Raw genomic sequence first — 13,059 nt, 5'->3', positions numbered from 1 at the left:
ACTTCACTACATCCCAGTCACATATAGATCATATAACAACAACAAAATAGAGATGAGAAACTGTTAAGTAAATTTTATCTTATACTACTTATCTGACCTGGGTATTTTATATGATCTTTGTCTTTTGTGGGAGAAGGATTGGTATAAAATGAGATCTAGATCTCAAAATCCTCTCCTAACTCTTCTACATTTATCTATACGTGATACTTTCAATTCCCAGCTGATCTACAAGCAGATGTATTAATTTCCAAATGCTTATATTATGGAAGATTTTTAATTCACAATAAATTATTTATTTCATTTCTACTGATTAGAAATTCAAAGGTACAGTGATTCCTACCTTTTATGTCATTTGTTTCAGTTGCATTGATTAAAAAAAGATCCCAAGAATAAGAAATGTTAGGCATGTTGGTGCATTCTTCACACTTCACTTGGAGAGAAAATTCTTCATTCCAGTTCACAGAATTGTCTTTAAAGTTGACCCAAGAAATGTAGAGTGGTCTAGAAAATCAAATCTGTTTTTAGACTTTTGCTTTACAGTTCAAATTTTATTTGAAAAACTCTTTGAGGGTTTTTTAATCCTCATTCATAGTGGTCATGCTCTTTTCAATCTTTATTAAACAGTTTCAATTATATTAAGAATCTAATTTTTTTAACTTTAAAAAAAGTTTTTACTTTTTTAAATTTTGAGTTCCTGATCCAACCATTCTGGAGGAAAATTTGTAACTATACCCAAAGGGCTATAAAACTGTGCATACATTTTGATCCAGTAATGCCCTTACTAAGTTTGTACCCCAAAGAGATCATAAAAAAAGAAGAAAGGACCTACTTGTATAAAAATATTTATAGCTTCTCTTTTTGTGGTGTCTAAGAATTGGAAACTGAGGGGATGTCCACCAATTAGGGAATGGCTGAACAAACTGTGGTACATGTTGGTAATGGAATACTATTTTGCGATAAGAAATGATAAGCAAGATGATTTCAGAAAAAGCTGGAAAATAGGAACTGATGCAGAAAGAAATAAGCAGAACTGGGAGAATATTGTACATGATAATATCAATATTGGAAGATGATTATCTGTGAAAACTTGGCTACTCTTAGCAATGCAATGATCTGGAACAATCCTGAAAGACTTATGACTGGGAATACTATCCACCTCCAGAGAAAAAACAGTTGAAGTCATCTTTCACTTCAGTGTTTTTTGGTTATATTATGTATGAGTGTCTTACAACAATGATCAAAATGGAAGTATATTTTGCATGACAATAAAAAAGGAAAAATAAAAATAAATTAATAAAAATATAACAAAATTTTGAATTCCAGATTTTCTCTTATTCTAGCCATTCCCTCACCCACTGATATGGCAAACAGTATGATACCATGATATCCATTATACATATGAAGTCATACAAAATATATTTCCACATAAATCATGTTGCAAAAATAAGAAAGAAAAATAAAGCAAAAAAATATGCTTTCATCTGCATTCATAGCTCATCAGTTCTCTCTCTGAAGGTGGACCAGAATTTTCATAAGAAAGATATATTATTTTTGTTTTTATAACTACAACAAAAGTCTAATATAAGAAAATGAACATGTAATATGGGACTTCAGTTGTTTGTCCATATTTTAGCAATTATAGACATATTGAACCCATTTGTACAGCTAGCACTAATGTCAAATATATGTACAGTATTTATATTGAATTTAATCCTAACAGCCAAAAAAAATGATGTTGTCAAGTAGTTACATATTGTCTTTCCTTTGTGTTCAACTTATCCCCATATTCAAAATAATTGATTATCAAATCTCAACCACATTTCTGAGATATAAACTCCCCTATCTACTCTTAGCATCATCACCTGTCACAGTCACCTCTAATTTGGACTATGTGACAATTTTCCACCCAGACTCAGTCTCCAGTTTTTCTGTCCTCCATTCTGTCCTTTATGCCACCACTTCCAACTAAAATCACTTAACTGATTTCATAATCTCAAATCTCTTCTATAAATTTATCACTGACTTTGAATTAATATCTAAGCTGCCTAGGATGGTATATTAATGGCTGCCCATATATATGTCAATTTTTTAAGGAACCCAATCCTTATTCCCTATTACATCTTTTTTTTTTAAACCCTTACCTTCTGTCTGGGAGTCAATACTGTGTATTGACTCCAAGGCAGAAGAGTGGTAAGGGCTAGGCAATGGGGGTCAAGTGACTTGCCCAGGGTCACACAGCTAGGAAGTGTCTAAGGTCAGATTTAAACCTAGGACCTCCCGTCTCTAGGCCTGGCTCTCAATCCACTGAGCTACCCAGGTGCCCATCACTCCATTACGTCTTAATAGAATTTCTCCATTCTAGTCAGGGGGATATCCTCACTGTCTCCTTCCACATTCCCCACTCATATAGCATATTCACAGGTTCAAAGGATTAAGAATGGGGAGAGACCATAAAGAGAATCTAGCCTAACCATTCATTTAACAGATATGATAAATGAAGATATGAGGTGAAGTAATTTACCTAAAATCAAAAAGGTAATAAGGAACAGAGATTACTGCCTAAGTCTTGTCCAAGTACAAATATTCTCTTCAGTGCTCTTTTTAAAAATTGTACTGACTACATTCAGAGCTACTTCTGTATTTATGCTGTTTTGTTATTGTGTGCCACTTACTCAAGATACATGCATTTGTGACAAGGAAATCACTTTAAAAGACTGGTATATATTAATTTAAGGTTGCCAAGGAATTCAGCTATGTAATTCCTAAATGAAAACTCAAGTCAGCCGTCAACCTTTTATAGAGTTTAATTACAAACAGGAGGAAGAAAGGAATTAGAGATAGAGAGAGAGAGGGAGAGAGAAAGGGGAGAGAAGGGAATAGGGCTTAAATACCCCTTCTGTTTAGGCTGGGCCAAAAGGCCCAAGCCCTTAGATAGCTGGGGCAAAGAAAAGAGATCAGTCCCTATTACTCACGTGACCAAAATGGAGAAACAGTCTCACGGGCCTCCACCTCCAGCTTCCTTCAGAGCAAGCTTCTCAGAGCACCTCTCCAACCACTCAGAGCCAAAACTCTCCAACCACCCTTCAGTCCTCAGACCCCTCTATCTTTAAGGAAACCATCCAAGTTCCCTCCCCTCAGTTCTCACATCTACCAATCACTGTCCATCATTTTCCCTGTGCCAATGGTGGCTCTAGCTTAACCCAGGACCGCCCAGAGGTCTGTGGCTTTGCACATGTCTGTTGGAGGTCATATTCTCAAATAATTAAATCTTGATCTTTTGCTACAGCCCTTCCTAAATCCTGTTACCCTGAGTAGGGTAGAGATTGGAATAATTAAATTTTGATCTATGCTGCAGCCCTTCCTAAATCCTGTTAGGACTGAGTAGGGTGGAGATTGCAATTTCCAAGACTTGGTTCTGTCATTCCAAGTATCTCCATTGTATCAATTCTAAAATCAATCATGACTCAAAGAAATTCCTGTTCTATGCTTAAGCATAGGTCAAAGTCCTTTCCATTGTTCAGCAAAAGGTTTCTGTCCTAAAGTAATCTTAAGAAGGGAGGAGGAGGAACCCCATGCCAATGGGGTTCACATTCCAATAGCCAAGACCCACTATCAATAGGAAATTTTTCAAGTATGAAATTTCCCAATGGTGAAATTTCCAACATTTATAAGTCTAAGAAATTTTAAGGTTTACACATTCCTCTTTTTTACCTATAAAAAATCCTATTAAAAAGACATACTATTATTGGAGAAAGATCAGTAGATTTGGATTCAAATCCAAAATCTGAGTGGGTAAGTTATTTTGCCTCCTGGAGACTTAGTTTCCTTTATACCAAAAGGTGGATAATAATATTTGTACTATCTTCATCCTTGTTGTTGGAAAGGTGTTTGTAAATTTTAAAATAATGGATAAATATGAATTATTATCATTATTATTACAATTATTAGTATGCATATCCTTCAAGATTTAGTTCATTTTCTTGATAAAGACCTCTTCAACTAATCCAGACCATATTTTGCTCCACCTTCTCTCATTTCTTTAGTGTCTTTATAACAAAGTAGATATCTTATACATCAATATAATTCATTCTGGCACTCACTTCTTTCTTCTATTTAATGTCTTTAAAACTCTCTCTAGTATATACTTTATTCCATTTTATATTCTTGCATTTTCTAAAATCCTCATGTATGCATCTCTCCATTCCCAAATAAACATGAATGAACCTCTTCTCAGGGATTGTGACATAACCTCTCTGGTAACTTCCCTGAACTCTCACAAAATGCTGAGGAGACAGTATCTGCTTAATATAGTTTGAATTAAATGGAAAAGAATACCTGAATGTAGAGTCTGATTGAACTGATAAGAACATCTGGGCTTCAGAAGAGTTTTGATTTTCATTTGACACTGTTAGTGTCACTAAAAATTGATCATAGGAGTCATTAAGAAGTGATGCTGGGAAACTGATGATAGATGCACTGCTGTTGAATAAACTATATCTGGGAGAGTTGAAACACATCTGATTTCGTTTACTTGCCGGGGCACATTTCCAGTAATACCTATTGGAAAAAGTCCATCAAAGATGTGCTTAAGAATATACATTCTATTTGAAGCAAATCAATGTTACTTTTTTTTCATTTTTAGTAAATTATTTGTCTTCTAACTAGGACATTTGCACTGGGAGCCAGGGTGTGTGTTGGGGTGGGAAAAGAACAGGTTTTTAGGGAAGAGGGGTTTTGTTTTCTGTTCTGTTTTGTTTTTTAATCTGGAATTAAAATATAGCTTTAAAAAAGTCTTCAGAAAGGTAAATGACTAAAATTGGAAGAGCAATTTCCTTAACTTCTTAGTGCTCTAGGAGAAACCACAAGGTATAGATGAATTGTTGATTTGTATCGATGGAGAAAATTGCCACACAGAATTTTCCTCCATATTGATAAATTCACAAGTCAAAGCAAAAACAAAAAAACACACAACCAATAAGTTATTAAAAGCTCATTTCCCATCGATCTTTCTTGTTCAGGTACATTCTATCAAGCATGAATATCTTACTGGCTTCTATAACCATTACATTTATGTCCTGTTCTAATCTGATCACTGTCTTCCAAGATGACTAGAGACTTCTCATGTCTTCCTATGGCACATATTTGTATCACATATTCATTACTTAGCACAGAATACTTTATAATTGATCTTTTAATTCATTCAAATAAAAAGAAGTAGTCAAGACCTAAGAGATATTCTAGCTCTACCTGGTCATTTTACAGATGATAAAACTGAGTCTGAGATGGGTGATGTGACTTGCCCAAGTTCACACCAAGAGTTGGTGGTGGAGTTGGGACTAGAGTCCAGATGTCTCCTTTAACTAGATTGTGAGCTCCCTTAACATCATGAACCATGCTGTGTATTTCCTTGTGTCCCCTATTTGGGAACTCTGAACATAGCAGGCACTCAATTTTTGTCAATAATTCTCCTGATTATACTTATCTGTTCTGGTTATGTATATGTTCTTTCCCCCATTAAAATGTGAACTCCTTGAGGTCAGGAACTGATTTTTTTTCTTGTTATCCCAGTGCTTAGTCTATTGACTGGAGATAGTGATTGTGGATAATTTAATTAATCATGGAGGAGAATCTCCCTTATAGCTTCCCTATTTGCAGACTTCTTGAGCTATATCTAACACATTTCTTTTTAGGGACAGAAACTTCACTGTATAATTGTAGGGCAGAACCTGAAATGGACAAATTGGGAGGGTAGCTTCCCTTTGGTGTCCAAATGAAGGGTCTACCTCTACTCTCCCAGTCCTAGACAGGAGAATTCAACTCAAGCACAGAATTCCTCAAATATATAATCACTTGCCATAATCATACCAAAGTAGCTTCCCAAACATTTCAGCAATCTAATGCTTACAGACCTGATATCCCAACAGAAATTATTCATGAAAGGGTAACTTGTAGAGGTATTATTAACATTTGGGTCCAAACTTTTCCCTAAGCTACAAAATGTTTCTATATTGAAAAGAGACCTTGGAATACCATTTTAGTCAAATTGTTTAAAAAGTTCATATTACTTTTAATGAAAATAATTCTTTTGAACTTCCAAAATGAAAACAAATCCCCTCTTCTTACTTTTGAAATATAAAGAGTAAATATTATGAATTTATGACTTGCAATAAAAAGAATGCAATCAAATTTATTCTTACTTTAAATGAGTTCCAGGATCATCAGGATCAAAGGACTGTGAGCCATTGAGTACAACAATAGAAAAGGGGGTCTTAGAGATCATCAAGTGTGTCCCCTCTGAAATCACACTGACAGGTGGCCGAGAAATCACCTCAATATCTACAGAATAATTACTATACACCACATTGCCTTTTATTTTAACCTGTGTGAAAAAGAGAAAAAGCATAATGGAGGATTCAAATCCTTGAAGAATTATTATATTTCTGGAAATTAGAAATAAAAATACTAAATATTTTGCTTTTTTCAAACCAAGGCTATTGGTTGTCACATATAGAAATTAGTTTTGTTGTTTAGATATATCATTTTTTTCAAAGCATTAATAAGTTGAATACTTTTTTAACAGAGAAGTAATAGTAATTAGTGCACATGGACACAATCTAAGAAAAATAAATGAGTGTCTTGAGCATTGAAAATAGCAATATTTTCTTGATATATTATACAAAGCTAAACTCTATCCTGATTTGCAAATATAATAAAATAATCTCTTTAATTTCTACAGTGTCCTAGAGTTTTAAAAACACTTTAACCTATATTAAGTTTTTTCTTCCAGGAATTATTTGATAAATAAAAAGGGCAAGTATTACTATATCTGTTTAACAAGTAAGGAAGCTGAGACCTAAAGTGACTTGACTAAGATCAGATGGCTTCCCTGGGTCAGAACTAGAAATAAAAACCAGATCTTTTGATCAGAGGCAGGACAAGGGATTTGTATTCTCTATTAAGGTTTGAAAATTGTGCCTCTTATGTGTTGTTTCATTTAACAATTTAACTAATTCATCAAGTGCCAGGGAGATACAAGGAATTGTGTTAAATGCTGAAGATACAAAGAGAAAAAGAATACATAACCTAATGTTAAATTAAGAGTGTGGGTGTGTGATATAGGTAAGTAAACATAAAATACATATAAAGTATTTATAAAGTAGTCTGAGGATGAGCATTAGCAACTAACAAATACCTCATGTAGAAGGTTGCACTTGAGTTGGGGTTTAAAGGGAAGTATGATTCCAATAAAAAGAAATAAAGAAGGAAAGTATTCCAGAGCATTCCATATTAATATCCACTGGATACTTTGGGCATACATTATATAAAACATGCACTTTACTTCCCCAAAATTAAAAAGGTGCAAAGTTATTTAAAAAGTAAAATTAAAATGTGTCTTTCATTATTATTCCATTCATCTTGATCCCTAAGGAAGCTACGTACTTCGTCTATTTCTAGTCCCAACTATACTTCAGACTCAGTCAGACAGTTTTGACCAAATTATCAAGTCAAACATTTAAATATTAGGGAAATATGGGAATATATTAAACTAGCACTTTCTGGGAAAACCTAAATTAGTAAGAATTTTGCATTTGTTTTAAATTGATGACTAAAGATAAAAAAAATAAGAGAAATTTTAAATTTATTTAGAGCAATGAATTCTTATTAGCATACTCTTTTACAGGTTCCTGTGGCCTCTGACTGTCCAGTCTCTCTAATTCTAACACTGAAATATGTCAAGGGAAAAGTAAATTTATAAGAGCCAAATCTCCTTTGTATTTTCTCCACACAAGAGCATAGGAAGTTTAGCAGATAGGAAATGATATGGCCAAAATTTGAACCCAAGATTTCTAATTCCAAGTCCAATGCTCTTGCAAACACTATGAGGGTTAATACATCTAGCCTTGCCCTTATCACAATACATCTAATCTCTAAAGGCAATTCTCTTCTTAGTAAAATTTGAAGATTCTGAGTCAGACCAGGGCTATTGTTTTTTGTTTTGTTTTGGTTATCTCAAAACACCACTTCAACTACTACTGTAGATATCTCCATGGAATTCTTGAGCTAATATAAACAGTTTGAAAACAAGGTTATCTGCAGTTATAGTTACATGATATATTTTATGTTCCTGTAAAAATTCTTATTCAGAAATATTATCTTTAACACTCAGCATCTTTCCCCTGTCTATTTCTGTCCTCAATTTCCCTATCTGTCAATAAAACTTTGGTACCACACTCTCTTTTGCTTCAAACATCCAATTGGTTGCCACATTCTATGGATTTTATTTCCATATGAAACTATCACACAACCCTGCCTTATGTGTCTAAAAATTGAGCATTACCACCACTTATCTTTAGGATCTCATTACCTCTCAACTAGGGTATAAAATATCATCCTACCAACTCTCCCTAATCCCAGTCTCTCCCTACTTCAATTCATTCTACACATTAACTTGCCAGATTAGCTCTAATGAATATGCTACCCTGCTGTCAAAAATCTCAATGACTTACCCATGCCTAATTCCAAAAAGTTTTATTATCCTCTATAGTTCTTTCAACACTAATTAAAAACCACCTCCTCCATTAAGCCTTCCTTGATTCCAAAAAGAAGTAAATTTTTCTTTATCTGATATCATTGTACTTCAATGAACTTTGTATATTATAATTTAAATTATAGTAAGTTTTGCATATATATATTTCCTTGTTCTACTAAATTATTATTTCCTTGAAGAAAGAAACTGTTCAAACTCTATTTCATTATTGCCTTCCTATCCTAAGGACATAGTACAATGTCTTCCATAGAGCAGGCATTTAAATGTTTGTTGAAATAAAATGAATTTTTTACCTTTGTATCTCCCTCATCCCCTATTCCCCATAATTCACAGCACATAGCAGGCATTTAATAAATGTTGAAAAAATAAATGAATGCTATAGGAATTCACATCTCAGCACATAAAATTATTTTAATATTCTGTTAATGCTTTTAATTCACAATCCCAGAGGCTTGATTTTCACCAATGAACTAAAGAAATTGTTCAGAGCCTAAAAAAAAAAACCCTAAAATTAGAAGGAGCATTTTTTAGCCCAATCTTCAGAACAGACACATACTTTGGGGAAATTGGGAAAAAGTCACCTGTCAAGTTGAACAGGCAGAAAATCTTAGGGAATTCTTTAAGAAGCTATACCATGTTTACTAAAATATCACAAATTACAATTTAAAGTCCAGACTGAAGAAGTAAAAATATCAGCTTTTGAATATTCCCAAACAATGCTTTTTTATTCATATCAAACATATATATACAAAAAATCAAAGTATTGCCAAATAGAAAAAATGTGGGTATCTGTTCCCATTTTTAAGTGAAAAAGATTTGTAATTAGCATAGCAATTGTTTTATGTAAATGAAGTGCTTGAAAATAATTTCTTCTCTTAAGTAGATTAAGCACATTCCATGAAATGTTGCTTACACTATTAATTTTCTTAGCAAATCTTTTTCTCCCTTAGATGGTACAAATTAATGGAGTAAGAAATAATGAGCTTTTACTGTATATCCAGTCACCCATGAAGCAGTGGTAAATAGCAATCTCATTATGCAAGTTTGAATGTAAAGTTAATTTATTTCTCCTATGAAGATCAGGCTTTTAAAAATATCATCATTCTTAGTTAGCAAGCAAACCTTTGCAAATGCAGTATAGTTTCCATATTCAAGAAAGTAGCTGGGAAGAAGAATGGTTTGTCTGTGCTGGTTGAGGGCAGCCGGAAACAATACTAGTGAGCCATCAGACTTTATTAAGGACCAACTGTAATCAAGGCCTTGGGAAATGTCACATTGAATGGGAACTTCAAAAGTAACTCCAAGCTTAAGAGGTTGATGTCGCCAAATCTAAACATCAAAAGAAAAAGATGCTTCATTAAGAATTCTATAGAATCTGAAATTACACAAATATATAAAGGACTTGTGATTTAGGCAGTGTGGGGAACTCCTACTGTGAGACCTCCCTCCACTCATGCATTTAGCAACCTCTCTATATCTTAGTAGGTAAGTCCTAGGACTTACACAAGTAATAAAGTGTGCCTTCCTATATAATAATAAGTGCCTTCTTCAGGCTCCTACCTTTGGTAAGCACCCCACTGTATATGTAAAATCATAAATCCTGATGACACTAAAGGTCTTTCTGCCATGCTGATGCACTCCAGCCTCATCCTCCAACCTATTACTCCAACCATCCCCTCATATACCCAACGTTAGGGACCCGAGCTCCTGATTGGTAAATTCACCATATATAGGAGATCCCAGACCTAACATATTCAATTTTAATCATCTCCCTGCAGTGTTGCTGCATACATAGCTGCCCTCCCACTCACCCATTCCCCTTTTGCTCTGGGAATATTAATCAAATCAACACTAACCTTTCTGGAAAGTTATATCAATTATGGAATCGTATGATTCCACTCACCATCCCTGTGCCTTCCCAGAACAAAATATACTCCCTGGAGCCACAACTCTGATCTATGAGTTAGTTGTCTTCCCTTATTAGAATATAAGCTCCTTGAATACTTGTTTTTTGTATTCACAATTCTAGAGTGTAGTACAATGCCTAAAATATTGCAAATATTTACAACATGTTTTTTATTCATTCACTAAAAATTATTTTCTACTGTGAATTGATTCAACCATTCTAAAAAGCAATTTGGACTCATGCCCAAAGGGATTTAAAAGAATGCATGCCTTTTGGCCCAGCAATACCACTACTAAGTCTGTATCTCAAAAAGATTTTAAAAATGGGAATGGACCTATTTGTACAAAAATATTTATAGTTACTTTTTGTGGTAGCAAAAAATTGGAAACTGAGGGGAGGTTCCCCAATTGGGGAATGGCTGAACAAATTGTGGTATATGATGGTGATGTGATACTATTGTGCTGTAAGGAATGATGAAAAGGATGATTTCAGAAAGAGCTGGAAAAAACTACATGGACTGATGCAGAGTGAAATAAGTAGAACCAGGAGAACATCATACATAGTAACTGAAACATTGTGGAATGATCAAATGTTATGGACTTTGGTATTAACAGCAATATAATGATCCAGGACAATTCTGAAGGACTTATAAAAAGAATGCTATCCACACCTAGAGAAAGAACTGTTGTAGTAGAAATGCAGAAGAAAACACGTGATTTATCATTTGTTTATTTGGGTATGTGATTTGGGGTTTTGAATTCATAAGATCACTCTCTTACAAAAATGAATAACATGGAAATGGGTTTTGAGTGATAATGCATGTAAAACCCAGTGGAATTGCTTGTCAACTCCAGGAAGTGGGAGAGAAGAGGAAAGGGAGAAAACATGAATCATGTAACCTTGGAAAACATATGTGTAAATGTATTACTGGAATAAAATAAAGAAAAATTTTAAAATTTTATTTTCTACATTAATTTTTCTTTTAAAATAGCTAAACAAAAATGTAAGTCACTGTGTAATAGTGGATAAAGAGTTGGACTTAGAATTGGAAAGACCTGGAATTAAATCTAGCCTCTGACATATACTAGGTGTGCAACATTGGGTAAATCACTTAACCTCTCAACATCTCAACATCATTTGGGACTATGAGTTGCAGAGAAGTTGCTATTTTCTTTTTTAAAAGTTCTTCACAGGAATTCCCTATAATAGAGGTATAAAACACATTGCCATCAATTCTGTATGCCGCTCAAACTAGATTAAAATGTGACTGAAGAATATTTAACAAGAGAAATTAAAATATGGGCACTTTTAAGGGTGGAACCAAGATGGTGGAGTAAGAAGCACTTAGCTGAGTTATCTCAACATTCTCCTCCAAACAATTTAAAAATAATGGCTCCAATTGAATTCTGGTGTGGAAGAACCAACAAAAGGTCAGAATGGGACTTTCTTCCAGCCTAAAACAGAACAGGAGATTGGAATGAGAGATCTGTGGCATATGGATGGAGGTGGCAAATAAGCAGCAGCAGTTCAGGAGCTCTCAAGCTAGGAATGGTAAAGGCAGCTGACTAGTCAGAAAGAGATTACAGGGACCCCATGGCAGAATTGGACACAAGACCAGACACTGTTTAGCAACCGCATTACGTACTTCTGGGTCATAGATCAAAGGTGGAGAGGTCTTGAGAAGCAGTATCACTTCCAGTCTCAAGGGATCAGAGAACTTGAGGAGCAGTATTCTGATTCCAAGAGATCAGAGACCTTAAGGAAAAGCACTATTTGTAATCCCAAGAGATAAGAAGCCTTCCAGGGAAAAGACCAAAGTGCAGAACAGGATCATGTCAGCTTGGAAGCACCTCAGAACTAACTTTCAAAACAGTAGAGCAAAATATCTTAAACTTGGACAGTCCTCCCCCATGCCAGCAATAGAATGCAACTTTAACATGAAGATCAAAATCAAGAAATAGGGAGGAAAATGAATAAACAATCAAAGAAAAATTCTTATCATAAAAATTTACTATAGGGGGCAACAGGGTGGCTCAGTGGATTGAGAATAAGGCCTAGAGATGGGAGGTGCTAGGTTCAAATCTGGCCTCATATTCTTCCTAGCTATGTGACCCTGGGCAAGTCACTTAACCCCCATTGCCTAGCCCTTACCAGTCTTCTGCCTTGGAACCAATACACAGTATTAATTATAGGATGGAAGGTAAGGGTTTTTTAAAATCTACTATGATGACAGGGAAGATCTAGACACAAACTCAAAAAAAAAGTGAAAATATTCAATGCCAAAGCCTCAGAGAAAAAGTGTGAATTGGACATAAAAATCAACAAAAAATTCTGGAAGAGTTCAAAAAGGATTTTCAAAATCACATAAGAGTGGTAGAGGAAAAATTATTTAAAACTATGAAAGCAAAGGAAGAAAAATATCAAAATAAAATTAACAACTTGGTAAAAGAGACACAAAATACTGAGGAAAATAACACCCTAATAAACAGAATTATCTAACTGGAAAAAGAAATACAAAAACTCACCAGAAAAAAATAATTACTTAAAAAATAGAATTGGGCAAATAGGAGATAATCAATCCATGTGACATAAAGAAACAACAAAA

General features: G+C 34.3%; 1 protein-coding gene across 1 annotated transcript in view; it reads right to left on the bottom strand.

Annotated features, from left to right (window-relative positions):
- PKD1L1 (polycystin 1 like 1, transient receptor potential channel interacting) overlaps positions 1-13,059 on the bottom strand; it is a 165,844-nt gene that overhangs the window by 121,203 nt on the left and 31,582 nt on the right. Inside the window, exons 8-11 of the mRNA XM_056806269.1 lie at positions 9,671-9,877; positions 6,198-6,379; positions 4,336-4,557; positions 341-501 (exon numbers count right to left, since the gene is read on the bottom strand). Of these exons, the coding sequence (XP_056662247.1) occupies positions 341-501; positions 4,336-4,557; positions 6,198-6,379; positions 9,671-9,877 (772 nt within the window). The remainder of the gene's footprint in view (positions 1-340; positions 502-4,335; positions 4,558-6,197; positions 6,380-9,670; positions 9,878-13,059) is intronic.

Source organism: Monodelphis domestica, chromosome 7 (genome assembly GCF_027887165.1).
Source record: "Monodelphis domestica isolate mMonDom1 chromosome 7, mMonDom1.pri, whole genome shotgun sequence".
Classification (NCBI taxonomy): Eukaryota; Metazoa; Chordata; class Mammalia; order Didelphimorphia; family Didelphidae; genus Monodelphis; species Monodelphis domestica.
Note: the sequence above shows the minus strand (reverse complement) of the source record. Positions and strands in the feature narration are given on the sequence as shown.